Source organism: Trypanosoma rangeli (assembly GCF_003719475.1).
Source record: "Trypanosoma rangeli strain AM80 chromosome Unknown Tra_15.4_contig_00130, whole genome shotgun sequence".
Lineage (NCBI taxonomy): Eukaryota > Euglenozoa > Kinetoplastea > Trypanosomatida > Trypanosomatidae > Trypanosoma > Trypanosoma rangeli.
The window spans coordinates 413-26,036 of record NW_021705876.1 but is presented as its reverse complement, the minus strand read 5'-3'; the positions used below and the strand labels follow the sequence as shown (position 1 = coordinate 26,036).

General features: G+C 48.6%; 12 protein-coding genes across 12 annotated transcripts, besides 12 other annotated features; all 12 read left to right on the top strand.

Moving 5' to 3' along the window:
- Nucleotides 1-31: 31 nt before the first annotated feature.
- On the top strand, nucleotides 32-1,786 carry TraAM80_04451 (uncharacterized protein; the record flags this gene model as incomplete). Its single annotated transcript, XM_029381378.1, has 1 exon — nucleotides 32-1,786. One exon carries the CDS (start codon nucleotides 32-34, stop codon nucleotides 1,784-1,786), a length of 1,755 nt encoding a protein of 584 aa, XP_029238736.1.
- Nucleotides 1,787-2,338: 552 nt separating this feature from the next.
- Nucleotides 2,339-2,369: a microsatellite.
- A 132-nt stretch (nucleotides 2,370-2,501) lies between these two features.
- On the top strand, nucleotides 2,502-5,009 carry TraAM80_04450 (uncharacterized protein; the record flags this gene model as incomplete). The annotated part of the gene is made up of 1 exon (XM_029381377.1): nucleotides 2,502-5,009. One exon carries the CDS (start codon nucleotides 2,502-2,504, stop codon nucleotides 5,007-5,009), a length of 2,508 nt encoding a protein of 835 aa, XP_029238735.1.
- Nucleotides 5,010-5,380: 371 nt separating this feature from the next.
- TraAM80_04449 (uncharacterized protein) lies at nucleotides 5,381-7,750 on the top strand (the record flags this gene model as incomplete). Its single annotated transcript, XM_029381376.1, has 1 exon — nucleotides 5,381-7,750. One exon carries the CDS (start codon nucleotides 5,381-5,383, stop codon nucleotides 7,748-7,750), a length of 2,370 nt encoding a protein of 789 aa, XP_029238734.1.
- A 33-nt stretch (nucleotides 7,751-7,783) lies between these two features.
- Nucleotides 7,784-7,805: a microsatellite.
- Nucleotides 7,806-8,534: 729 nt separating this feature from the next.
- TraAM80_04448 (uncharacterized protein) lies at nucleotides 8,535-10,238 on the top strand (the record flags this gene model as incomplete). The annotated part of the gene is made up of 1 exon (XM_029381375.1): nucleotides 8,535-10,238. The coding sequence occupies one exon, from the start codon at nucleotides 8,535-8,537 to the stop codon at nucleotides 10,236-10,238; it is 1,704 nt and encodes a 567-aa protein (XP_029238733.1).
- Nucleotides 10,239-10,511: 273 nt separating this feature from the next.
- Nucleotides 10,512-10,547: a microsatellite.
- A 1,413-nt stretch (nucleotides 10,548-11,960) lies between these two features.
- TraAM80_04447 (uncharacterized protein) lies at nucleotides 11,961-12,887 on the top strand (the record flags this gene model as incomplete). The annotated part of the gene is made up of 1 exon (XM_029381374.1): nucleotides 11,961-12,887. The coding sequence occupies one exon, from the start codon at nucleotides 11,961-11,963 to the stop codon at nucleotides 12,885-12,887; it is 927 nt and encodes a 308-aa protein (XP_029238732.1).
- Nucleotides 12,888-12,904: 17 nt separating this feature from the next.
- Nucleotides 12,905-12,933: a sequence feature (A-rich).
- Nucleotides 12,934-13,031: 98 nt separating this feature from the next.
- Nucleotides 13,032-13,057: a microsatellite.
- A 162-nt stretch (nucleotides 13,058-13,219) lies between these two features.
- Nucleotides 13,220-15,883, top strand: TraAM80_04446 (MmpL efflux pump; the record flags this gene model as incomplete). Its single annotated transcript, XM_029381373.1, has 1 exon — nucleotides 13,220-15,883. One exon carries the CDS (start codon nucleotides 13,220-13,222, stop codon nucleotides 15,881-15,883), a length of 2,664 nt encoding a protein of 887 aa, XP_029238731.1.
- A 74-nt stretch (nucleotides 15,884-15,957) lies between these two features.
- Nucleotides 15,958-16,004: a sequence feature (A-rich).
- Nucleotides 16,005-16,411: 407 nt separating this feature from the next.
- TraAM80_04445 (uncharacterized protein) lies at nucleotides 16,412-18,148 on the top strand (the record flags this gene model as incomplete). The annotated part of the gene is made up of 1 exon (XM_029381372.1): nucleotides 16,412-18,148. The coding sequence occupies one exon, from the start codon at nucleotides 16,412-16,414 to the stop codon at nucleotides 18,146-18,148; it is 1,737 nt and encodes a 578-aa protein (XP_029238730.1).
- A 148-nt stretch (nucleotides 18,149-18,296) lies between these two features.
- Nucleotides 18,297-18,313: a microsatellite.
- A 232-nt stretch (nucleotides 18,314-18,545) lies between these two features.
- Nucleotides 18,546-18,597: a sequence feature (GA-rich).
- Nucleotides 18,598-19,091: 494 nt separating this feature from the next.
- Nucleotides 19,092-19,116: a microsatellite.
- A 106-nt stretch (nucleotides 19,117-19,222) lies between these two features.
- On the top strand, nucleotides 19,223-19,603 carry TraAM80_04444 (uncharacterized protein; the record flags this gene model as incomplete). The annotated part of the gene is made up of 1 exon (XM_029381371.1): nucleotides 19,223-19,603. One exon carries the CDS (start codon nucleotides 19,223-19,225, stop codon nucleotides 19,601-19,603), a length of 381 nt encoding a protein of 126 aa, XP_029238729.1.
- A 640-nt stretch (nucleotides 19,604-20,243) lies between these two features.
- On the top strand, nucleotides 20,244-20,597 carry TraAM80_04443 (uncharacterized protein; the record flags this gene model as incomplete). The annotated part of the gene is made up of 1 exon (XM_029381370.1): nucleotides 20,244-20,597. The coding sequence occupies one exon, from the start codon at nucleotides 20,244-20,246 to the stop codon at nucleotides 20,595-20,597; it is 354 nt and encodes a 117-aa protein (XP_029238728.1).
- A 151-nt stretch (nucleotides 20,598-20,748) lies between these two features.
- Nucleotides 20,749-20,784: a microsatellite.
- Nucleotides 20,785-21,596: 812 nt separating this feature from the next.
- Nucleotides 21,597-21,625: a microsatellite.
- Nucleotides 21,626-21,683: 58 nt separating this feature from the next.
- On the top strand, nucleotides 21,684-22,535 carry TraAM80_04442 (uncharacterized protein; the record flags this gene model as incomplete). The annotated part of the gene is made up of 1 exon (XM_029381369.1): nucleotides 21,684-22,535. The coding sequence occupies one exon, from the start codon at nucleotides 21,684-21,686 to the stop codon at nucleotides 22,533-22,535; it is 852 nt and encodes a 283-aa protein (XP_029238727.1).
- A 260-nt stretch (nucleotides 22,536-22,795) lies between these two features.
- On the top strand, nucleotides 22,796-24,226 carry TraAM80_04441 (uncharacterized protein; the record flags this gene model as incomplete). The annotated part of the gene is made up of 1 exon (XM_029381368.1): nucleotides 22,796-24,226. The coding sequence occupies one exon, from the start codon at nucleotides 22,796-22,798 to the stop codon at nucleotides 24,224-24,226; it is 1,431 nt and encodes a 476-aa protein (XP_029238726.1).
- A 384-nt stretch (nucleotides 24,227-24,610) lies between these two features.
- Nucleotides 24,611-25,174, top strand: TraAM80_04440 (kinetoplast DNA-associated protein; the record flags this gene model as incomplete). Its single annotated transcript, XM_029381367.1, has 1 exon — nucleotides 24,611-25,174. The coding sequence occupies one exon, from the start codon at nucleotides 24,611-24,613 to the stop codon at nucleotides 25,172-25,174; it is 564 nt and encodes a 187-aa protein (XP_029238725.1).
- A 434-nt stretch (nucleotides 25,175-25,608) lies between these two features.
- Nucleotides 25,609-25,624: part of a microsatellite that runs on past the window's edge.

Here is a 25,624-nt window from a genome sequence, read left to right as displayed (position 1 = left end):
GTTGGAGAGAAGTAAGAGCACTGTCAGTATTATGAAAAAGGGGCTGAAAAGGAAGGTGAGGGGTGAACGTGTGACGACTTTTGACCCCACTATAACGGGTGCGCAACGTCATGGGGCGCTGCTTGGCGACGGACACGAAACGGAGTCGGTGCTAGTCGCCGCGACTCTCGCAAATAGGCAGCTTCAGGTTTCCAGTTCGGCCTCTGCGTACTATCAGAAGGTCAACCAGAAGCTGGCGCAGGAGAATGTTCAATTGGAGAATGACTTGGAGAAGAAGGAGCAAGACGCCTCTGCGGTTATGAAGGCGTTTGAGGATTGCCTGGAGGCAGTGAAGTCTGCTAATGCAAAACTTAAGGGTGATTTGAGTGCCGCACGTGAGTCAGCGCAGCGCGAGGTAGTGGAGGCAATGGCAGCGATACAAGACATGTTGGAGTCACGGGATTATCACCTTTTGAGTCTGCAGAAGCGCATTGAATGGCTTGAGGAGGAGCTTGCAAGTGTGAATTCGTTTAGAGATGCCCGTGACACACACAGGCGCGAGATGGAGGCCTTAAAGAAGGCGTATGCAGACGAGAAGGATGACCACGCACGCGATTCACAGACACTTCGTTTGCAGTTGATGGAAGAGCGGGTGCGAATCAAGGCGGAGGAACAGCGGCTTCTCGAGCGACACGAGGAGGACGTCCGCAAGTTGGCCCAGAGACTCCTCAGTCAAAAGACACGCGAGGTGGATGAGGAGAACCAGCAACTCCTGGGGGAAAAACTCTTTTTGTGGGGAGACGCAAATGCGGCACGAGAGCGGGCTGAGACCGTCCAACGCGAAAATATTGAGTTCCGACGGAATGCGGCACTAGCGAGATCAGCGGAGGCGGAGTACGCTGCGGGGGCCGCGCGTCAACGGCGGGAAATGAAACTGCTCAAGGAACAGATTGAAACGACGGAGGAGAATCTCAACAAAGTAGTGGAGGATTACGAACAGCGGTTGCAGAAACAGGCGAAGGAGCATGCCACTGCGTTACGGCAGTTAACGCAGGAACGGGACGCGGCAAAGTGTTCTGCCGAACGTTTCTGTCGCGAGCTTGTGAAGTTGCGGTCACTATCGCAGAAGATGGTGAAGCGACGCACCGAGTTGGAAATGTTTTTTTACGATGCTTTGGCACAAGTTCGCCGGGAGAAGCTGGAGGAAAACCGGAGAGGCACACGCTCTATCGGTTACCATCAGACCAACTCATCTTTCTTTCAGCCAACTCCTCCGCGACTGAGGAAGCGCGATGATGAGCCGCTGATGATTAGCGATCGTGGAATGCAGCTGCCACTGACACCTTTCTCGCGGCTGAGCGATGGTGAGGGCAACACGCCGTGTCAGAATAAAGAAACACTGTTTGGTGATGGGGGTATGGACACGAATACTCTTCCGCTGGTTGCGCTAACAAGGAGTGAGTGCGACATTACACATAATAACCGTCTTATCCCTGCGAAGGAGTGGCACTATGGCGGGAACGGCGTTCTGCAAACCCGTTTCCCTCCTCTGGCAGAGGAACCGCTGCTTCCCCACTCTGATTTCTCTTGCATTCCTAGTGCCCCCAAGCTGAAGGATCTTCAATCTATCGAGATCTCACAGTTGAGTTGGAAAGACAAGGAGCGCGTCTTGCAGCTCCTCTTCAAACAACTCCAGGGGAGAGTCAATTCGTCAAAGGTAAAACAATGTACATCGAAAGACGATGCTAATTTTTTGGTCGGTGGCGTGGCTGTGAATCCTGAAACGCACACGTTTCTCACGGAGTAGTTGTGACAGGAATAATGTAACTTGAGCAGTATTATTATTATTATCTGTTTTTGTTCTTCTGAGTGTTCCCTTTCTGTTCATTCGCATGGCTTCTTTTGTTGTGTTGAGCTACGCGTAAACTCTCCTTTTTTTTTTTGCGCTTCCGATATTTGCATTACTGGGCACCGTTTTTGTTTTTTCTTTGTGGGTTAATGCTTATGGGCATTTTTTTCCCCTCCACCGATTCATGTCGGCGATTTGCGGCTCTGCTCACATATACGTTCCATAGCTTCTGTTTTTTTTTTTTTTGGTGGCGACTGCCATGTGATTGTTGGGCTTTCCGCACCTACTCTTTTCCGTCTCTCCCTCTTTGTGTGTGCCTGTATGTGAGCGTGTTGTCGTGATCGTTTTTTATTATGCCCATGTGCCATGTGCGGGGTGTGGTGTTGTCCTGCACATTTTTGCTGGTTTCCGTTGCTGTTGGTTTGTATATGCAAATATCTGCGTATGTTTCTGTGCCGTTGAAAATTGCTTTTCCCCGACAGGGTGGAAATTTTTAGTTTCTTTCTATAAGTATGTATGTATGTATGTGTGTGTGTGTTGTCTCGATTTTGTATGTATGCGTCTCAGTTGCGGGACCCTGGCAGCATTGGCGACTCGCCATACCTGTCTTTATTGCTGTTATTATTATTGCGCTCACTTGTGTAACTCTCACTGCCACGTAGGCGTTGCGTAGATGATTCCAGTGGCAGGTCGACGAAAAGGGCAGGCCCCGCCACCCGCCGTCCACCAACCACCACCGCCCATTGCACCGTCCGGCAGGGAACCTGATTGGCTCTTTACAGAAAGTGTTGTCCCAGCAGCTGGCGGACCTGCAACGACACCCGCTCCGTTTTCTGTCCCTACCGTTAGTGACGCGCTCTCTTTTCTTGATTTTGAAGATGAACAGCATGCTCCTGCGGCGGCATCGTACGTTACCGCATCACCCACAACATCAACAGCAACAGCAACAACAGCAGCAGCAGCGCCGACCCACGTTGCTCCTTCCCCAGTCTCGCTTTTGGGCCGTCATGAGTCCTTGCGGAATGATTTACAAGGAACTCAAAGGGATTTGGTTTCCTGTGAAGCTCGCATTAAGTTATTGGAGGGAGGCGAAGACGACTTGTGCCAAGAGTTAAGGCGTCTAGAAAGCAACGTCTGTGAGAAGCAGGAAGAGGTTGGGCGCGCAGCTGTGATTCAGTTGGAGCTGGAGGAGTCATTGCAACTGTGGCGGAAGTGGGTACAGGGAGGGCTGAGGTCTTGCCATCAGCAAGACCTTGTTAATGCTGCGAATGCTCTTCAAAGCCTATGCGAGAGTGACGTCAAACGTTTAAAGACACTTTTAGAAGAACAAGCGGCATCCCTGCGTGCCACACAGGAGAGGCATAGCGCTATGGATGGGAGCATCGACACAACAGAACCGTACGAGAGAGTCCTTACCCAGCTGCAAGAGAAGCTGAAGAAGTCTGTGCATGAGATGAGCAACAGCATCTGCGTGCGAGTTAAGCCGTGTCTCGTTGGAAGCATCCGAGAGACAATAGTGGAATCCGCTCAACAGCGTCTAGACATTCTCTCTAATGATAGACAACGAAGATGGGATGAGTGGCAATTGTTTCAAAAGAATATGAAGGAAAAATTTCACCGCTTTCAGGAGGAAAGACGTTTGAAGCACCGAGCTGGATTTGATTCGGCATTGGCGCACGCAGCGACAAAGTTTCGCACGGCTCTTGACAATCGCCTCACTGCGTCAACGCAGAGCTTTGCGGAACGGCAGAGGACCGTTATAGTGGAGACACATCAGGGCACTCAGCGCGCGATTGACGAGATGATAAAGCGTTTTAGAGAGGACTTGAATACCATGGAAAATAAACAAAGTGAAGAGCTAAAACGTATTGTACACCAATGCGCCGCCGAGCTCGCGCATCATGCCCGACTTTACACTGCGGAGAGAGAGGCCGCGGTCCGTCGTCAGCGCCAGTGTGCGGAGGAGGAACAGATAGATGAGGCTGGATCCATTGCATACAAATCAGTTGAAAACAAATTGAACTTTTTGGAAGCTCAGCTGGAGCAGTTGCGACAGTCGGTGTTGTTTGATATACACGAGGTTACTAGTGTTTCATCCTCCTTTAGGGGTGAAACGTTTCCTCTGCGGGAGAAGGCGTTGGTGTTGCAAGAGTGTGAGCGAAATACACGCCAACTCGGTGAACAAATTGGAACCCAGTGGCAACGATTCAAGGCGGCTGTGGCTCCTCTGGAGCAATGTATAAGCTCCATGGCTGCTGGCTTGCAGGAAGGCCGTGTGAAGGTGGCTACCATGCAGCAGGGGGCAGAGTCTGTTTACCAGGCATGGAGTCAGGATGTGAGGCGTGAACTTTCTCGGTGCCTGACTTCGAACGGGATCTCCTCGAATTCTGAGGAGGTTCGGAGTGGTGTTGAGTGCATGACACAAGTTATGGAGGGCTTGTTGTTGCAGCTACACCCATTGCGGGTTGCTCATTCCGAAGGACGAGCCCGACAGAGATGCTTCAGGACGAGCATGGAGCAAGAGATTGGGGCGCTCGATACGCAGCGGTGCAATTGCAACAATGCACTTAATGCTGTCTTTGATGTCTACGATCGCTTGTCCCGCGTAGAGGCGGAACTAGAGGCAAAACGTAAAACATTGGAGGTTGCAGAAAGCGACTATGCAGCTGTGAGGCAGCAATTAGAGGAGGAAAGGGCTGCATTCGGCGTACGGTTGAGAGAGGCGGAGCAGCTCGGTGCAGAACTGCGTCATAACGCGGCGATATGGGGGAAACCGAGTGCTTTTGGTGAGTCTATGAAGAACTCTCTGCAGACTCTGCGTGACGTGACGTCAGAAGACGCGTGCCGAGACAACGTCTCCCGAGCAAAGTCGAGTGGGTTACATCAACTACGGCGCCAGCAGCGGCAGGAGCAGCACACTGCACTCCTGGATGAGACCTTGATACACTCCCAGGAGCGCCCTGCAGAGGAGGAGAATGTATCTCATTGTGGAAGGGCTGAGAGCGTGAAGGATTTTTTGACGGTGGATAACCCTTGTTTGCCGCTGTCGACCTCGAGTGGGCCGTACATGCATGAGTGCAGACGGCAGTCGCGCGACTCAGGCTACGAGCCGTCCTCAGAAGGCATGCGCAGGGCGGGCAGCACCAGGTCTCTCACCACACCTTCAACATCCAACTCCTGAGGCCAAGGCCAAATGAACTCCTTCAAGGGAGAGGATTCAAGAATAGCGACAAGGACGACAAAAACACGCGCTTTGTTCGTGTTCCTTCTCTTTGTCTCTTTAGTTATTTGTGGTTATGTTCAGCTGCACTTGTTTTTTTTTTTTCATCCTTGTCAACTCCCTTTTTTTTTTTGTTTTAATCTTTTACAGGCCTTCGGTTTTGTTCAGCTTCGCAAGCTACAACTGCGAAGACAGCTCCTCCATACACTGTGGCGCTGGGCAAAAGTAGCAGTGACTGCAAATCGTTCTAGTGGAGTTAGAGAAAAGAGTTAGAGAAAGTGGTGGGGACGAGGCTCTTGCGTGACGCATCATCTTCGGGTTAAGCTGCCCATATGTCAATGATTTCACTCAAATTCACGCTCTATCGCATAGTGTGCGATGTGACGTCGTTTACTGGAATCTTTGCACCGGATGCCGAGGGTCACTGCATTCCGGAAACGTCTGGTTTTGTGTGTTGCTGGTGTCGGGTTCCCCGGTTGCGCACGACAGCGCCTATTGAGCCAAGCGGCTCGACTTCAGCGACCTTCTTCAAGGCATTGGGGTCAGACATGACTCTGAGCTTCAGCAATGCCACAGGGAGCCTTGGTGTCGATACCAACAAAGACGTCATCGCCTTCCATATGAAGCCCCTCAGCTACAGTGGCGGACTCGCTCCAGTCGTGGCGAAGGGAACCTTGGACCCCCTGCCGTACGTTGGGAAGGCGGCGAAGAATTACGCCATCAAGTTGCGCGATGCCGCCAACCAGGTGGTTGGCAAGCTTCTCTTTGCACTAGAGGCATGGGAAACAGACGGTGAAACGGGTGGTGTGCCTGCGACAGGCAATGATCTAAGTGACAGGCAAGGTGCAGCATCGGTCGATAAGTTTGCACTATCTCCAGATAGTAAACCGAGTGCGGCCACCCACCACCGTCACAACCACCGCCATGGTGACAATGGAAGTGAGAATGTTTTCCCAAGTCAGATTCAAGTGCACAAAAAAGAGTACGTACCTCAGTCTTCACCGAGTGCTACAGTGACTCAGCATAACTCCACTGAAACTTTTCCTGATCGTCATGACAGCGTGGAAAATGCGGTCACTGCAAAGGATGTATCTGTGGCACAGCGGTCCAACACACAAGGATCTGCGTATATGGAAATGGATATTGAGCAGATTATTGTCAAGAATGAGTCAATTAGCCTCAACAATCCAGCCCCATTGCTCTTGGGAGGGAGCTATTACTTAAAGATTCGATACGGTGGGTTCTCCTCGAGTACACCATCTATTGAATGTCGAAGTCCAATAAAGCTTAAATACGCTCACCGTGTAGGAGTTATTGGTATGCCTGAGAGAGCTCACAAGCTTCGTTTTTCCCTATGGGAGGATGACAGACAAGTGGCGGGCTTTTCGCTGGATCCTGCAAAGTTCCGTGTGCCTCCTGGAGTTTGGAAGGAGTACTCCATTCCCTTCCGTTACTACCCGACACAGCAGGCCCTCTCCTTGGAGCTAGCTGTGCGTCGTGTTGAGGCAGCCAAGGGGCCGGGAACGAAGGAAAGGAAAAAAAATGCATTCATCGTGCCAAATCTTGAGTCATCATTGGAAGCTAGAGGGGCATCATCGCACTCAACCGATGGGACAATGAAGTTTCAGGAGAAGGCAGAGCAAAAGCCTGAACCTCTTAAGACGATTTCATGCAATCAGGAAGGGGTTCCTGTTTTATCAAGTTGTGTGGAGAATGCAGATTTGACTGTCTATCGGCGTTGTAACTCGGCAAAAGATTACGTACAGAAAGGGTATTTGGATCCCAATGTACGCGAAAGTCACTGGAAAAGTGCAGTACAACAAGCCTACGAGGATACTTCAAATGAGGCAACCATTTCATTACAACGTCAGCCACAACAGCGTGGTGGAGGCTCCAGGGATGCTACTACCAATACATCTTGTTTCACGGCACACAATGATTCGCAGGAGAATAATGCTGGTGCTGTGGAAGCGGGTGGTGTGGAGCAAGCAGGACAGAGCCGAGGTGCAGATAGCGTCAAACGAATACAGGCCTTCTTGGATCAAATTGGGTCTCGTAACTTGCGCTCTTCTTCTGCCACACGGCAAACAATGCAAGGATCAGAATTGCCGGTAACGTCTTCGAGCCATCGTGGTCGCACCGCGACGACAATGGAAGATTGTGGGGATTCGCGAAGCGGCGAGCGAGACACCACGCCCCTGCGTGTTCCTGCCTCTTTGTACACAAGCTTGGACCGAAAAGATGATGTACCTCTTTCCGACTGGGGCACTGATAACACCTATGCGAGGGATCACGTCCCATGGGAGCGGTCCGCATCTACAAATGGAAGTTACACGGATCTACGAAGGTACGGGAAGTTGCTTAATGGCACACCAAATGGTCGTGGGCGGCGTGCTGATTTACTGCATTCCCGAGGTGGTGCACGTCCACATATGCCCCCGTCGCTTATGGACGAATGGTTGGAATGGCGAGAGAAACGGACGTCGGCTCAGGTGTCTCGGACATGTTCTGTGAATAGTGCTTTTAGCCGGGACGAGTCAGTGTGTTCCATTGCATCTCGTAATAGAGCGGTAAGTCCGCTTCCAACGAAGTCGTTTGCGAAGTCCTCTGAGCAAAGACCCTACCAGCCGCAATATGTTCCGCGGTCAGCGAGCAGGAGCTCCGCTGGCCCCGGGCGACCACCGTTGCCAATGCGTAGATGAGCGCGGGGTGGGGGAAAAATATGAGAATAAGCCATATAATATATATATATATATACTGAAGTTGAGTGGAAAAAGAAAAGTGAAGCGAAACAAATAAAGGAGCATATGAACGTATATGTGGGGTAAAAAAAAATAAAAAAACAATTCTCCATCCCTCTTGTAGAGAAAGGAAGAACGACAGCACAAGATGAAGGGGAACTACTTCTACAAGTGTCGACTGCACGTTTTATGCTATTTCTGAGCTAACGCGGTTTCTTGGCACCAACACCATTAGAATAGAGACGCCTCCTCGCCTCCTTATAGTCGGAGCGCCTTTTTTTTTACTTTGTTTCATTTTTACTTCTGTTTGGCCTTTTTTTTATTTACTTTTGATGAACTTTTTTCTGCTGAAGAGGAGTTATATCGTCATATTTTTCCGCGAGACTCCGGGCTTTGTCAGTTGATTCTTTTTTTTGGGGTGTGTTTGAGAGGCTTCTTGTGAGTTTGTGTGTTATTTTCTTTCTCTGGTTGTTGTTGTTTTTCTTTTCTGGAAGTGGTGGTTGTTTGTGGGCCTCAATACATTGCATACTCAACGACAAAATAAACAGGACCAACAAAAAGTTTGAGTGGAGCGATATCGCAACGAATAAGGGAAGAGCAAGAAGGAGGAACGAAAAGGGAAAATAAAGGATAATACGTCCTCTTTTCCTCTTGTAGACGTTCTAGGGATCATTACATCATTTCAACCGTTTGACTGTTGGTGTCTGCTTTTGCGTGTGCGGCGTGAGGGAACGGACGACGCGCAATGGGCTGCGACAACGAGCCAAAAAACCGAGACAATTGGAGGCTTTATCATCTATTGGAGTTAGAACAACCTGTAACGGCAAAACAAGTACAGTGGACCTTTCGGAAGGTCACTTTGCGTCATCATTTTTATCAGGCCTATCTTGTCCTTTCCGACGTAGACCGCAAAAGTCTTTACGATGCCCTTGGTGAGGATGCAGTAGGCTTCATACACAGCGGGAGTTGGGGGCCTCTTATGCATTTAATTGGCTCCAAAGGGACAGTTTGTTTTTATTGTGGATCTATGTTGGTCGCCTTTATCATGCTGCTCCTCTTCTTCCTTTTTTTGGGGCTCCGAGTGGATGATCACACGTCTTGCTCATGGCTGGCCGTTATTGCCCCACTGTTCGTCTTTGTCATTATGGTGGTAATTATTACGGCCCTCGCTCTCATTGTAAGCTTGTTCTGGAGGCCTCCGTGGGAGGAAGGCATGCGCTTTGTAGAACGAATTCCGGCCGTTGGAAATTTTATCGCCGCGGTGTGTTACGCCATTTTTTGTTTCTTGGTTGCAACGGAAGTCAGGAATGGTCCGACGAGCGTATCCAGAAAATTTACAGCCTATTTTGTTTTCCTTATTATAGCCGATGGGGTCTACTATTTGTCTTCCTTGGTCTGGCGCTGGCCCCGTTATGTGCGGTTGCAGATGGAAATCGGCTTGAATAATCCCAATCGTTTCTTGTACAACGGTTTCTTTCTCATGGGATGGTTGTATCTGGGTGTTTCCGTCGCACAGTGGGTTATGCTTGGCCGCCGCATCGATCAGAGGATTCAAATTAGTTGGTATGCCACGTTTATCCCTTTCTGCCTTCGCGCTGGACTCCGTGTGCTGGAAGCCTTTATGCGCAGCATGGTGAAGCGAACTATTGGCGTCAAAACAGTTATGGGGGTCGCGTTTGACACGTTGGGGTCATTTTTCTTTAATGGAATGTTACTGGTTTCACTGTATTTTGTTGCCGTGCGCATCACACGCGGGAGAGAGGAGGTGCGGATGCCGTTAGCGCTTTTACCTGTGTACGTAGCGCTGGTATATATGTTGCTTGCCATGGTTTTCACCGCCGTCTACCTTCTTCGCAAAAATGCCATCAGCGAGCGTGAGGAGCGGCTCAACAACTTGAAGTGGACCCCGACGGATATGATGATGGGAAGTCAAGGTGGCCCGACGCTGCTTCGCAACCTCGACGCCGGCGCTGTTGACGCGGACTGGGACGCAATTGACGACGATGATGCCAGCTCGTCATTGGTCTTCCGTGCAAAGGGGGATGAAACCAGCGATGACTACGATGATTTTGACAGTGCCGCAGAGGCACACGTCGTCCCCAAACACACCGAGGGCGAAGCTGCAAGAACGCCGTACGGTGTCTCTGCCCCACCTGACGAGGACGCCAGGCCATACACCGGAAGTCGCACCTCTACCAGGGGAGGTGGCAAGTCGATAGGGCGACCACCTGTAGGGGCCGTTCACCATGAGTTGCATGACCCCAAAACGGACGTGGCCCACGTTGGTAGCACTTTCAGCGACTATGACGAGGAGGAGGAAGAAGGGGAAGACGAAGAAGACTATGATGACGAATACGTTGACGAAGACGACCGCATAGGGACCTTGATGTCTTCCTCACCCACATCCAGTGCCTACTTCACGCCAAGCATCCATTCTGTGAGGCAATGAGACAACGTTAATTCTACCTCCCCCTCAGGGAATAATTCGGGCTGCAGTGGAGGAAAGACTTCAATTACGTATCCCACAGAGAAGGAGTGGTGGGGTCGGTAGAGGGCACATTTATGCACTTACGCAAATAAACTCACCCATTCATGCTCATCTATGTCCATATACTGAAGGCAAAGTTGCAAGTACAACAGTGAAGGCAAGGAGGATAAAAACAAAGAAAAACACACAATAAAGTACCGCTTTTTAAAAAATTTCATTTTCTCTTTTTCCGGGAAAAACAAAAGAAAAAAAAGGACAACAACAAAAACAGTGTAACAGGATGTCAAAAGAAAACTGTAGCATGAGAAAAAAACAAGTGATAAAAAAGAAAAACACAGACACAAGAAAGTAAGAGAAGGTGGATTTCCAACAAGCGAAAGATGTATAGTATCTTTCTTCACTTTGTGTGGCATGATCTTACGTGCCTATGCAAAGAGAACAGATACACAGTTGCATATTGCAGTAAAGGACGATTGCAAATGGGGCTCTTCTTTTTTGTTTGGTTTTTCCTTCTTTGTGACGTCGTGGTTGAGTTTTTGGTATTTGTAAGGTGAGAGAGGGGGGTGGGGAGGAAAATTGGCGCTCCAGGGAAGGGTAAAAGCGGCCACAAAACCCCAACTACGTGAGAGCGTGACGGTTATCAGAGCTGTCTTTTTTTTTTCCGTAGTTTAGTTTTGTACATGTGGCGTTTTTTTTTTTTAGAGTTTCTACACCTGTTGGGGAGGTGGTGACGGAATGCGGAAGAAGAAATAGTGTCTGACAGGCTTGTGGTATGAGCGCAGTGGGGAGTAAAGGGAGAATGCGGTGATTGTAGGGCACCTGCTACAACAGAGCTCTGTGTTGCCTGGGCGGTTCTAGACTTGTTACCTTGTTTATTTTTCCATGTTTTGCTTCTCTTGAAACGATGGGGGACTTCACAGGTTAAGCAACAGCAGAACAAACGCTGGAAATTGGGTGAAGTATCAGAGGGGGAATAGGTATTCCTTGCCCATCGTTGTAAAAGAGGCGAGAGTAGGTGACTGGGGTAATGAGGAGGGTGTGGGAGGACTGTCGCGTCTACTCATCCTTAAAAGTACAACAAGTTGCTGGATGACGGCAAGGTATGCTACTTTTTCTGGATGATCTATGTATATACGTGACTCTCTCTATCGGTTTGCCTTTGGGCCGGGGTTGCCCGGCTCTTGTACGTTACTGGTTGTCGTCTATTGAACATGAAGGGAAGCCACAAGTAATAAAAACCGAAGCGAGGTAGATTGAACTCTTATCTATATATGTATATATATGTGGTGACACTTTGATGTGTTGCTGCGTATGTGTTTGGAGAGGGACGCGGGTATAGTTTTACCTGTTGTTTCTGTCTGTCTGTTTCCGAATTTGTATACAATTTTTTTTTTTTTGAGGCGGAAAAGAGCGGAGTATTTGAGAGCATCCCGGTAATGTACCCCGTTGTCTTTTTCCCTTTCCGTTCTTCCTCTCTTGCCCCGTCTTGCAGCCGCTATCAGACACCATGACTTTTTTTTTTTTTGGATACATATGCATTTGCACCTGCCCCTAGCCTGCAGCAAAGGGGGCTGCAGCGCCCACAAACTTGGGCAACCCAACGACTTTTTTCTTCTCTTTTGCTTGCTGTACTGCTACTCTTAGCGTTTGCTGTGGTGGTGCTTCTGTGAGCCGGTGTGCATGATGGTGGAGCACGGAGCAGCACACATGCTTCGCGCCTTTTGTTATTCAGTGGAAGAGAATATGGAATCATTCCTTCGCGGCTTTGTGGAGCTCTCGACAGCGGAACGCGCTTTTCTAGTTTTGGGAGAATCGCAACATGACAGCTCGGGTAACACCGCGCTGGAGTTGCATGGTGACGCAGAGATGTTTACGGCGGTAGCTCAGGCCCTTCGTGTGGAGGCACAGAATGACAATGAGAGGAATACCACAGTTGGGAACAACCGTAAGGATGGTTGTGAGACTGGTGGTGATAGTGACAAAGACTTTTGGGGTGTGATGACAAGGAAACCGTGTGCGTCGCTGACACATACGTATGATGTGGAATTGGAAGAGATGGAACTGGATGAGTCTGCTGCCCTCAAAACATCCGCAATGACTGATTTTCTGAATCGCGGTCTTGTGGGCCTTTTGCCGGACTTCGACAATTTTTTTGTTGGGGAGCGTGAGGAGGATGGTGCAGCATCCATGCCACCGCTGGTGGAGAAGAAGGCCACACAGCGACCAGTGAAGGCGACATCACCCGGTGAAGCGATGCCTACAGAAGGGAGGATGATGCATAAACTCCTTTTCTCTGTTGAGGAGATTGTTCCTGACGCAGGTGAAGTTGGGACTGAACAAGGGGTGCTGCGTTCAGAGGGCGATAACGAAGGCGAGGATGATAGTAGTTTGAGTGACATTGAGATTGAGCTGCCAGGGCTCGTGGTGGACGCCACGTTGCAGGAGTTTTCCTCAGCTGCACCCCGATGTAATGTTTTTCTCTCGGTGACGGATTTTGACGTGCTGCGGGATAATAATGACGAGGTGCGGCCGTTTGCGCTCGATCCGTGCTTTGACGACCCCGACCTTGTGGGGAAGGTGGCGGGAGCACACGCGCATCTGCGTGAGTGACTCGTACGCTGCACTCATTTCTTTTTTTCTTGTTTTCTTTATTTTTCCATGTGTCAAACGGTTTGCTTCACTGGGCAGCCTTGTTCTCTGGTGTGTGGTGGGGTGCAGTTTTTTGCGAACCCGCGCGACCGTTGACTGTTTCACTGTCGTTGTTGTTGTTGTTTTTCTTGCGGTGAGCACGCAACTAAGAAGGCAAATCAGCAGACAAATCAATTAGACACTCCAATAAGAGGAGTCTTGTCCCAAAACAATAGGAAGGGTGAGAGAAGAGAAACGTCGACGAAAGGAAAGGCGCCAACACACATCCGCTCTGTCACACCAAGACTGCAAGTATGATTAAGGAAAAGAAACTGGCCGTATTGGTAGTAGTACTGTACTGTTTGCTTTTTGTCGCAACGGTGTATTTTGCACGGATCTTTGTTCACAACACAAGATTGACGTTTGCTGCCCCGAAGAATACCATTGTCCACGATGCCGTACAGACGGCAACGATTTATTTCCCACATCAGTTGCCAATAAACCCTTTGTATCTGTTGTTAACGGCCAGGAATCTATCACGGAGTATTTTGGGGGACCCAAACTTTGAACTTCTTTGCAACTATCTTTTGCAACAGCTACGAAACGAGAGTAGTCCCATCTTCGGCAAGGTGAACAACATACTTGGCTACTTTGCTGTCCCGGAGTTTAGTCCAATGCGTGACTTCTTCATTGGCGGAGATCACAATCAGTCATCTTTGTTGACGCTCAATTTAGCACCTTCTGTGAAGAGTGACGTTGTTATGCGAGTTGTCAGTTCCGTTATCGATGCGTGGTGTAATGAGCATACCGCAACTTTTACTCAGGAATATACCAGCACACAGTTGGTCTCAGACGATGCTGCAGCTGGTATTCTGGGGGATTTGCTTCACGTGGATGTTATTTCTCTTCCGATGGCATTCTTGGTGTTAAGTTACTGCTTGGGCTCGGTGCGGTTGCTATTGGTTCCATTTTTGGCATTTTCCTGCACAGTGTCGATAGCGTTTGGAATTATGTACCCAGTTTCACTTCTACTGGAAGTGTCATCTTTTGCTCCAGAGTTAACAGTCGGTGTGGTTGCAGCTCTCTCAATTGATTATTCTTTGTTCATTCTCACGCGTTTTCGGGAACAGGTTCGGCTGCAAGAGATTCTGCTTGGACGAAGCCCGCGAGTGGAGTGGGTTGTGGTGAAAAATACTGCAATATTATCTTTTGACAATATTTTTGTCTCGGGGTTAGCGGTTGCCATCTCTGTCGGAAGTTTATCGTTTATGCCCGTCACATTTCTTTCCACGGTGGGGCTGACAATGTGCATCACGGTTGTCTGCGCCGTTTTTGTCAGCCTCACCTTGCAGCCTGCACTCCTATTGGTTTTTTGTGACTTTTTTGGACATCCCCCCACATGGACAGAACTTTGGCATAAACTGCGTTTTTGCTTCTTTGTGTGGCCTTGCCACTCTTACCCGCCACATGCTGATTCCCTCGGCAACGCGTCTCAACCAATTGCTGCCATGCAAGGCCAGTTGCTCCCCGAAGAAGAGCAGACGTGCTCAGATCATGAGAACCTTGAGTATCAGCGGCAAATGTCATCGTACTGGTTTGGTCTTAGTCGATACTCTTTTCGGCACCCGTGGGTTGCAATAGCGGCCGTTCTTGCCTTTGGCGCGCCTTTTTTTTATTTTGCAGCGCAGCTGCAAGTGGACTTTGACGTTTTCACGCAAATCCCAAGGGGAAGCCCGCACGGGGAGGTGCTGAAACGGATCCAGCGTGATATTGGTGGAGGATTGGCTATTCCGTTTTACATACTTTTTTCGGTGCGTGGCGTGTACGACGTTTCATTTTGGAAGACGGACGAAATGACGAATGTAATGCGATCTGTCATTGAGGCAATTCTTACACGTACGGGGCAATCTTATTCGTCGATCATCTCGCCCAACATGGTCTTGGATCCAGCGAGCGGGGAGGTTGTTTGGCTGAAGGCATGGGAATCTTTTTGTCTTTATAAGTTGGAACCCAATTATCAGTATCTTGTTAATCAAACAGTGTCTGTGCTTGAGGGAAAGGCGGCTTACTTTTTTCTTATACCACCCAAAAACCCTTTTGGAGCCTCTGCAAAGAAATACCTCAATACAATAATGGATATTTTGAGGGAGCATGCTGCCAATAATGTGTTGTTCAGCTTTGGAATTTTTGGAGCGAGTAGTGCTTCATGGGCCATTATGAGCAAGTCAATGGAATTTTTTTCAATCCAGATTGGCGTGGTGTTTGGGGGTATTTTCATCATTATGTTCCTCGTTTTTCGCTCTGTGTTTCTGCCGTTTCGACTCATTTTCACAGTCGTCTACACCGTTGGTGTTTCGTATGGGGTGGGTGTCATCGTATTTCAATATAAGTGGCTTCATCCGGTTTGGCGTGGGCTGGAGCATGTGGAATATTATTGTTTTTTAATACCCCTATTGACATTTTTATTCCTTTGCGCACTTTCCCTGGACTACGACGTGTTCCTTATGACACGCATCATTGAGTTCAAGAAGAAGGGCTACACCGACGAGGCGGCTGTGGCAAAGGCGGTGTGGAAGACAGGCTCCATCATTTCGTTTGCAGGTATCATCATGTTTCTGACGATTGGCTCGATGGTATTTTCTTCGGTTATGATGCTCTCGCAGTTCGCCGTGGTGTGCAGTGTGGCAGTATTGCTTGATACCTTTGTGGTTCGACCTTTTTTTGTCCCTGCACTTATGGGCATTGGATCCGGGTGGTATGTGTGGTGGCCACGTCGTTTTCCTGAACTGAGGCGCAACGTGCACGACATGCGCATCGATCCCGATGCCAATTTAGAGGAAATTTATGTTGACAAAGAGGAAAAACAGGAGCTTTTCCCAGGGGATGCGCCGTGTAGTGAAAAAAGTATTTGTTTGGAAAACCTCTCTGTGCGGCCGCACGTCGCTTCTCGTATGAGTAATAAACCGCAGCGGCATTGATCAGTTGTGATGTCTTTCTGTTTGTTTCATTATTGTCATTATTGTGGTAGTTGCTATCGCCGCATCTTTCTGCCTTTTTTTTTTGTTGGATGGTTTTTTAATTGCTTCTTTTTTTTTTTTTCTCTCTCTGTGTTTGCGTTTACTGTTGTTATCGTTTTTGTTCCTTGATGAGAGAGTGAGAAGGAGCGGTGCACACGACCGAAGTGTTGTGCCCTTCCCCTTCATCTGTTATACGCTTGCATGGCTCTGCTGTTTCTTTGACCCCAGCCACGGGGAGTACATCACGTGGCAAGCCATTTAGCTGGCTGCGGGGGAGGTTAAACGAGAAATTTGACGTTCTTTTCCATCGTATTTTTTTTTTTTTTGAGGGTCATGGGCGAGAGGAAAAAGAGTGCACGTCGCTATTTATCTCAAGCCACTAGTTTTTTTTTTAAAAAAAAAAAAAGGAGGACTCGGTCGACACCGACTCTTTCCCTCTGAATTACACGCATACATACATTTTTCTTGCTACGGCCTGTTGCGTAGATGATGTCTACGGGATGGAACATATGGAATTCTATTAGCTTCTACAAGGCGTACTTGCCACCCAGAGAGGCCAAAAAGACCATGCAGTACGTCGTGTTGGCGCTGGAAGAAGAGGGTGGCCTGGGTCTCGCGGAATCTTTGAACTCTTCGTTTGCTGTACCACAGACTGTGCGGTCAGGTACGCCACTGCGGGAGGAATTTCCTCCATCCCCTCACCGATCTGGTGAGCTTCCGGCTACCCAACGAAACCTCGACGTACACCGTGTATCATCGACAGGAAATAATGTAGAAGGAATTATACAGAAACAGCTCCGTTTTTTTCTTTGCAAGAAGGAGGATGTAGCACCGCCGCGGCTGAAGCAGATGCTTGGAAAGGTGCATTATTGTTTTATGCTGTGTGCGAGAAGCCTTAATGGGAAAGCGTGCAATTGCCACAATGCCCATCTTTTGAACAGCTCCGTGTGGCGGCTGGAGCTGAGCGTTTTTGACTTGAAAGAATTTTATGTATCTAGCGGTTCTTATGTGCATTGTCTCAAGTCGGAGCAGATAATACCCACAGCTGGGTTTTTATTTGTGGCTGGTCTTATTCACGAGGGTGTTATTGAAGCTGCACAGCCTGTTGTATGCCGCCACAATGAACGATGCCGACACGGTTCACGGTGCCTTTTTATTCATGCTGATATTAAAATGGAGGAGAGAACACCAATGCTGGCATCATGGCCGTTAAAGAACCTCCTCAAGGCACAGCCTCGTTTGTTCCTTTTTTTGTCCCAATTAGATGAATTGGGGCTGCGTACGGTAGGTGATGTACAACAGTTGAGTAACAATGCTTTTGACGCCATTGTGGCTAGAAGTGACCCTTGTTGGCTCCTTCAGTGGTTGAACATTGCCCTCGTTCGCGATATTCAGACACAGCACCAGCTGCGAGAGGTGCTTGCCACTTTTCCGGATATTCCCACACCAGTGTCATTGCTACCCTGTTTGACGACTGTCTTGTCACTGATCAGGCTTTCGTCCAAGGAGTTCTATTCATTAGTTTTACCCGTGAAGGTTCAGGCCGCATGTGAGCAAATCCGTGTTCGATTTGAGCCCGGCCGGAACTGTAACATTGTGGATCTAATAAAGGAGCCTGAAGGCTCCTTTATTTCAAGCGTGTGCCCCATCATCATGTCATTTCGTCAAACACATGCGCATGCTAGTTGGCGAAAAAAGGACCCGAATAGGCCTGTGGTGACGTCGTTAATAACATATATTGACCCTGATGAGTGCCACTGCAAGGCTGACGCTGGTCAGCGTGCGAGATACCCAGCCTTGAGTTCTGAAGGCCAAAAATGGCAGAAGTATCCAAGAAATGCATGGTGCACCTGCAACAGGTCCTATGTGATAGCAGTAAACTATGAACTTAGTACACCCAGCGGATCACGGTGTTCTGAGCAGAATGCGTTGGGCAAACTTGCATCAATGGGACTTCCAACCAGCGCCATACGAGAGATTTTCGTCCACGGCGAAAACCGGAGAGCCGAAACGGATCCCAATCCGTTGTTTCCATGTGGTGTCTGTGAGAATATGCTACGTAGGGTTACCCGTGATGTGTACGACATGTACGGAGGAGATGTCGTTTTGTACATGTTTGATTCCACCGTAAACCCAAAAAAGCTTGTATACCTTCCCATAAATGAAATATCGTATCGTGATGAGAGGACTTTTAGTAAGTTTATTTCAGATTTGAGGGAAGAATGAACTTCTGTTGACATAACATTTCTTGGGTGTAATTACTCATATTTTCCTTTTGTAGAGTTTTGCACAACGGGGGTGTAGGTGTGTGTAGGTATGACTAGTTGGGGCTAAAAAAAAAATAATAGAAGAACGATTTGTTCATGCCGCATGTTTATTATTATTATTATTTGCTAATCAGTTTCCAACGATGCCGCGTTGGAGGGTGACGGGAGGGCAGTTATTGTTTTCGTTGTTTATGTCACCGTACCCCAACTCCCTGAGGTTGATATCATCCTCACACAACTACTGCCTTCGACGCGGAGTGGTTTGGCGGTCGCGAGGCCCCTTCCCCTTAAAGGCTGCCACTCCGTTGTTTCACAAAGAGAGCCCGTCTATTGCATGAAAACGAATTTTGACTTCATTCTTTTTTTTTTTTAAATATGTTTGTGTGTCATGTGTTTTTTTTTTTCTTTGCTTCTTAGTTACCGCACCGGGGATGCAGGGAAAACCATGTTTACTTGTTGTTATATTCTTTTTGTTGTTGCTTGAGTTTTCTGAGCTGCACTATTTTATGTTAATTTCTACTTGGTGGTCTTCTGAGGCGAATGAAATGGCGGGCGATTAGCCACGAGGGTCACGCGTACGCCCTTGTGTTGCTTTGCTTTGAGCTTGCCCCGATCCGCCTCGAATGCCCAACGAGGTGGCGTCGCTTCCTCCAAGTAACAGAAGCAGCCGAAACGAAATATATACCGGTGTGTACCATAACAAGCATTTTTTCTTTGTTGTGCATCCTAACTATTTGCTCCATTGGTAACACGCTGAGCTTCGAGTTGCAGGTGATATTGGGGCTTGTAGTGTCACTACTAGCCACAACGAAAACGACGAGGAAAAGAACATAACTGTGCGTTTGTCCCTTCGCACACATATGCGTCACCTTTTCACTGTCCATCTTTGGAGTTTCCTTTTCTATACATATATATATATATATATATCTTGTTTGGTTGGTTGGTTGAAGCTTTTTGTTTAGCAATCATTTGCGTGACGGTAGCTGTGCTGGTTGTATCACTGCTCTGCTTCACTCTGGTGGAGGCGGCGGCTATGCCAATGCTGCAGTACCCTTTTGCAAGATGGCGTCTGCTGAATTTCCGCCCGAGTGCAGAGGAGTGGAGTGAATGTAACCTAGACAACTATCAGACCACGGTGTTAGTTTTTGCCATTGCGAGGTTTGTCGTGGGTGGTGTCGTTGGGCTTGTTGTGATTTTATGCCTGATTGGCAAAAACCTCTCTGATAGTTGTGGAGGCCGTAAACAATACCCAAACCTTTGGTGCCCGCTGAGGGGTTACGCGGCAAATTACACCAAGGAAGTTCTTGTCCGTCCTGTCTTGTTGAGCGTGGGAGTCTTTTTGCTTTTGTGTGATGGCCTGCGTGTGGGTGTGTGTTTCTCAGCATTGATTGCTCTCGCAGACGAGGGAAATTGACCCCATGTCGCAAATTGTCATTCCAAAACGTTGAGACTCGGAATGTGGAGTTTTTAGAAGAGGTTGAATATTACCCTGCTCAGTTAAAAAGCGGATGAGGGCCTTCGTGCGGCGGCCTCTAAGCGCTCCAAGGCTCTTGCTAGCATGCTTAATGTGACAGTTGTCAGCCTATTCGACGCCATCGCCAAATGTTTATGGGCGCCGTGCGTTTTATTTTGCGTCCCGCTGGGAGTCTTGTTTGTGGGGATATTCTGTGCCTTGTGCAACTGTCGCCGCGGAGCATTCATGTCCGTCTCGATTATGGCACTTACTTACGGTGGTGGCATTGGGTTTTGATGGCATATACTCCGCTTCTTCATTCCTCGTCAGAAAAAGTTGTTTTGAGTTTACGGAATTTACGGGGCGCCGCACAAACGTTCTAAAGACGGTTACTAAGTGCAGTGGCACTGTCTTTGACGTCCACACTGCCGTCTTCAAGAATTTTTTTTTTTTTTGGAAGCTTCCACAATTGATTTGTGAGGAAGTGCAGCCATACTGCTACGATGGAGCCATGACGACCACCGTGAGCGTGGTACAAAACAAAGGCCTTTGCCTGCCCATCTCGCATGGTGTGCAGCGGTGTCACTGAGGCGGAAGTGTAATGTCGTGGGTAAGGACGCCGCTTTACACAGCACCCCAGATAACGGGCCCTGCATCATCCATGGCGGCGGCCCAGCTAAAAGGATATACATGTGTTCTACAACCCAGGACAAGCTACAATTTACAGGCGTGTTCTGCGACATGCGGCAAAGACGCTTGGCTCAGTGATATTGGCAAGGTGGTCAATGGGGCGTTCTACGCCATCAACGGGTTAGTGGAGACAAGGTCCGCCTTTGATACTCTTGACGGTCAACTAGGCAGTTGTGCCACTGTTTTAGATTGTGTGGCTCCCTCGCTCCAGCCTTTTTGTCAAGGGGCCTCTGACGCCGCGCATAATTTGTTGCAAATCACCTGATTCTTCTTGGGCATAACGCTAATCGTCTCTTTGTACACGTATGCGATTGATACAAAACACTTCATTCCGTGCAATGAGGCTTTTCTACCATTGATGGATAAAAATGGGGTGATGACGTCTTGTGACTCTACCTCTGTGAAATGGCCAGGAGGAGAGAGAGAGATAGAGAGAGAGAGAGAGAGAGAGATACTCATAACAAAGCCAAATAAGGTCACCCGCGGAAAGGAGCCCCGAGACGGAAAGATATTTCCCTGCAAACACGTAGTTTTGGGCTGTTTGTCCGTATGAAATGAGTCCAAACAAGGCAGTGTGTCTCAGAACCAAAGTTATGTAGTTTATCAAGGGAGTAAAACTAACACACACGAGCATCTCTGCAGGTATGTGTGTGCGTACGCACCCAAATAACTGATAGAGAGTGAGGGAACGAGAGAGGGTAAGTGATTAAGAGGAAGAGAAGCGTAGGAGTGGATGCATTTTAATTTCATGATATTTTTTTGTTTTATTTTTGACCTTGTGCTGCTTGTGTTCGGCGTATTTCTTTGCGTTATGATCGATTAAGTATTTTTCTTGTGTTTACTGTGCCAGTGAAATTGTAATGCAAAGTTAAACGAATAAAAATGTTCCTCAGAATGGTGTTGAGGCGTTTTTGTGCGCGTGTTCACGTCGTTATAACTATATGTATATGCAGCTGTTTCTTGCTTGTTGAAGGCTTTTCAAGAGAGAATTTTTATTTTATTTTAGTTTTTGGGTTTAACTTTGACTTGTGTTATTGGCTCTATGACAGTTGTGTATTGGAGTTTGTTGGGGAACCACCTCTCAGTCCCCTGCAGCGGTTGGGGTCGTGTGTGGCGCTTGCCCAGATTTGGCTGGCAGGTGCAGGCGCGCAGGAGGGGGCCCACCCCATGGGGCTGCTTTACCTCCTTGTCTGCATCACCATTTCTTTTATTCCCTTGTATTTCACACTCTCATTTAATTGTGGGTGGGTAACATTCACTCACTCACACACACACACACACACACACACACACTTAGAGTGGTAAAGTGCAAGGACAAGGGACGGGTCTGGAAAGGAGTAAAACGTATGCGATGACCCCAGTTTCAGAGCGACTGGTGTTGCAGCTGGTGAAGTTGCGTCAACGTGATGAGGAGGTGGAGCGGGAGAGAGCTCTTCTGCGTGAGAGGGAGGAGCACAGGGTTTCCTTGCAAGAACGGTTAGCACGGATGCAGGAGCAGCTTCAGAAGGTGGAGTCCGTGCGCTCAACACTGGAGGAACTTAATCGGGCGGAGGAGCAAAAATATGAGCAGGCACGGAAGGAAGATGAGAAGGAGAGGGAGAAGCTTTCAGAGAGCCTTCGTGTTGCCATTGATACTGTGAATGCTTACTCGGAAGAGGTGATGCAGCTGGAAGCGAAGTCACAACATGAGAACACCTCCCTGAAGGAGCAACTGGAAATTTATGCCAAGTATCACTCTACAGGAGAGGACAAGTATAGAGAGATTATGCAGGCCCGCGAGACGGAGTACGCAAAGATTGAGTCCAAGCGGGATGCGGATGTGGCTCGTAAGCCACAGCTTGAGAAGGAGTTGGCAGAGGAAATTGAGGGACTGGAAGCAGCCCACAAGGAGCATGCGCAACTACAGGAGAAGGTGAATGGGTGGCTGACGTACCTGGAGGATATTCAAAAACGTCTGTTGAAGGCGCGGGGATCTTTTGAAAGTGCCAAGAGTGAGAAGGAACGTCAGCTGCGGCGAATCTACGCATTGGAGAGTGATAGACAACAAATGATATCAAGAGCCGAGAAGAGCAAGGCGGAACGTGATAAGGAACATGCAAAGGTAATGCTTCTTGAAGAGAAGATAAACACCCAGAAGAAGCAGACAGAGAAGCTACTGGCTGTGGCGGCAATGCTGGAGGGCGGGGGGGAAAAAGAACCATGAAGTGGATGAGAAACATTAGGCCGTTTGGGTTTTACTTTGTAATTTTTTTGAGTGATCAAACTGTCCCGTAGTGCCTGCTTAGTGAGACTGACGCCTTTTTAACAATCTTTTCTGGTGGCAGTGCAGGTGGGAACGAGAGTGGGTTTTATTTGCATGTCCTTTAAAACAAAATCAAACGCAAACACAAGAAAGTGTTTGTATATATATACTTATTGCAGCTCTTTTCTTGGCGACCTCAGGCACAAGGAAGGCAAGCAGTGATGTTGTACTCTGAAAGCGACACTGATGCTGGAGTTCAGAGTGTACTGGAGACCATCTCTGATGAGGACAGCGTGGATGCGCAGGAGATTTTTACCGAAGCTGTCATGGACACTCATGAGCAGGAGGTGTACAATCATGCGAGGGCATTCTTTCACGTCTTTGAGGACCTTGAGGGTCCTTTTCGACGGACCTTTCCAGATCTCTACATGCAGAATTCCTGCGAGGAGCCGGATTTGACTGATGTGCTCGAGGGGACGTGTGACGGGGAAAATACTGTGACAGTGGACGGGAGTTATGTTGGTCAACACGCCTTATCGTCGTTATCACCACTGCCATCAGCATCAGTATCCTCATGCAAAGGATATATTGGCACAGAGGGTCTGACAATGAATTCGTCAGCCGCCACGAGATTCATCGATGCTCATCCTGGCAAGTGCCTGCTTATTGCCGTTGAACCCACTATGAATCGAGCGGAACTGCGTAAGAAACACATCGAGGAGTATCCTGGAATAGATTTTTATGTGGGATACATTAACGCTGAGCCCACTGGTTGGGCATTACTTCTCTCGGTGGATCCAGCCATTGTCGAGAAGTTACAAATTCTGTATCCAGATAACCGTTTTGCGACGGACGATGATCGGATGATGTTCTGTAGGGAGCGGCGTACGGGGAGAAAGGGTGGCTTGACGCTGCCTGAAAGGGCTCTGACTCAGCGCCCTAACCGTGCGCTTACCAAACGTATGCGAGATGCCGCAGAGCTTGCACGTCTCATTGAGACGGTTGGAGGCCCACTAAAGGCCATTTTTGTCGCCCTCGATGTGGAAGCCGCAGTTGTGCTTCCAGGTGGAATTCCGCTTCCGTTGGAGATGGCGCTGATTCCTCTTGGCACCGAACATGAGTTTCAAAGTTTTCACTGCTTTCTTCATCCTGGTAGAGTTACAGATCAAGCTACTGCCTGTGCTTTGAGCTGTGGATACCTGAAGGGAAGCCATTTCATACCCTTTCGTAATGCGAGCTTTCTCCGCCGCGATTACATAGAAGTAGCGAGGGTACTTGCTCCTTTTGTAGTCAGTGAGCGTGTCTTTTTTGTAAACCAGGGTTCTACTATGGACGTTCACGCGCTGCGCTGGGTGTTTGGGGCAGCCTCTGCGATGGAGGGGAGTGAGTTTCCCATACCGTCTCTTCAAGAAATCTATTGCTTTGACATTGAAACCGTAACCGAAGTTCTCTCTCGGGGTGGTGGAGACGGCGGGACTAATGCTGATGATGCTACGGCGTGTTGGTACCATAGCGCGATGGAACAGACGATTTCTCAAGATGCAATGCTTGATTCCCACGCACACTGCGCGTTACGGGATGCCGGGCGTCTTCATAACGAATTACGTCTCCTGGTTGGCAATTTCGGTTCCGTGCAAACTAACAAACACTGAAGAGGTGAAGAAGAACCGAAGAGGAAAAAAAAAAGCATATTCGTTATTCTTGTTTAACGATCTTTTGTTCTTTTGTTTTAATCTGTTTGTTTGCTTCTGTGGGGACGATGACCAAATGTTTGCCATCGCCACATCCTACTAGCCATCATTTAATATATGTATATGAATAGACTGTTATTATTTTTATTTACTTTTCATTGCATCTTTGCCTGTGCAACGTTGGAATTTCTCTGCTTTTCACACACTTTTTTTTTTGTTTATCCCTTTTACCCTTTGTGCGTGTATGTGGTTTTTCTTTTCACTGGGGAACTGGGGTATTTTTTGCTTATCGTTTTATGTAGATCAAGGCTCACGCACGGGCTTGTGGGGGGCAGTAGTAAAGGGATGCTTCGCGTCTCACTGCTTTTGCGGGGCGTGAGCCCTTTCACTCTCTTCCTGATGGATCAGAAGAGCAATCCAGCGCTGAAGGGGTGCGCCATCTCGAAACGTGGCCGTATCCTCTCCAAGATGTACAAGGAACTTTCGCAGAATCAGCGGCGAGATTTGAAGCAGCGCGCGGCGCGTCACCCTTCGCTCCCGAAGCAGACGCGGAAGCAACGAGAAGAGGCCGCAAGCTTAGCAAGGGGAAGGCGCAAAGGGAAGTTTGCCAAATTTGTGCGAGAAAACTACCACAAGGTGATGAAGCTTAATTACCGCAAGCGATTCGGCGCCCTTTCGCAGCTCTACGATGTATCCAAACCGCTAGATGTCGAGAAGGAGGTTGCGAAGGCTCTTCCGAAGCTGAGTGCCAAGGTACAAGCGAAGAGAAAGGCGATTGTGAAGGCGACGGTGAAGGCACATACAGAGGCCGAAAGGAAATTGGCTGCGGCGTCTGGAAAGGCAAAACCAACCAAAGGCCGAAAGAAGATCAAGGGTGTTGCCAAGAAACTCACGCACACTGGTGTGTAATGGAGGCGAAACGGCGAGGGACTGGGACATTTGGGCATCCGAGGCCCTTAACTTTCCCCCGTTTCTTCCTTTCCTGTTTGGTTTGCCGGTGTTGCATTTTTTTTTTTCGATGGGTAAGGGACATGTGTGGAGGGTCGATCCGGCGTTTGCATGGAGGACGGGTGATCGACGTTGCTGGGAGAACTGAGGGCGTGACACAAGCAAAAAGTTGTGGGGCTTCCACGCTGGGGAGTGTGTGTGTGTGTAGTGGGGGCGAAACACAGAGGGCACGAGTACGAAGGGAGAGCAAAATCGCGTGCAGTGCACTGCTTGCTTGTTTTTGTTGTTGCTTTTTTCCCTTTGAACGCCAATGACGTCGAGACAAGGGCCCCGGCCGAATCCACCCGACCCAAGAAGGGGAAAAAAGGGGAAAACCAGTGAAGAAAAACGGAAGGATATATATATATATAT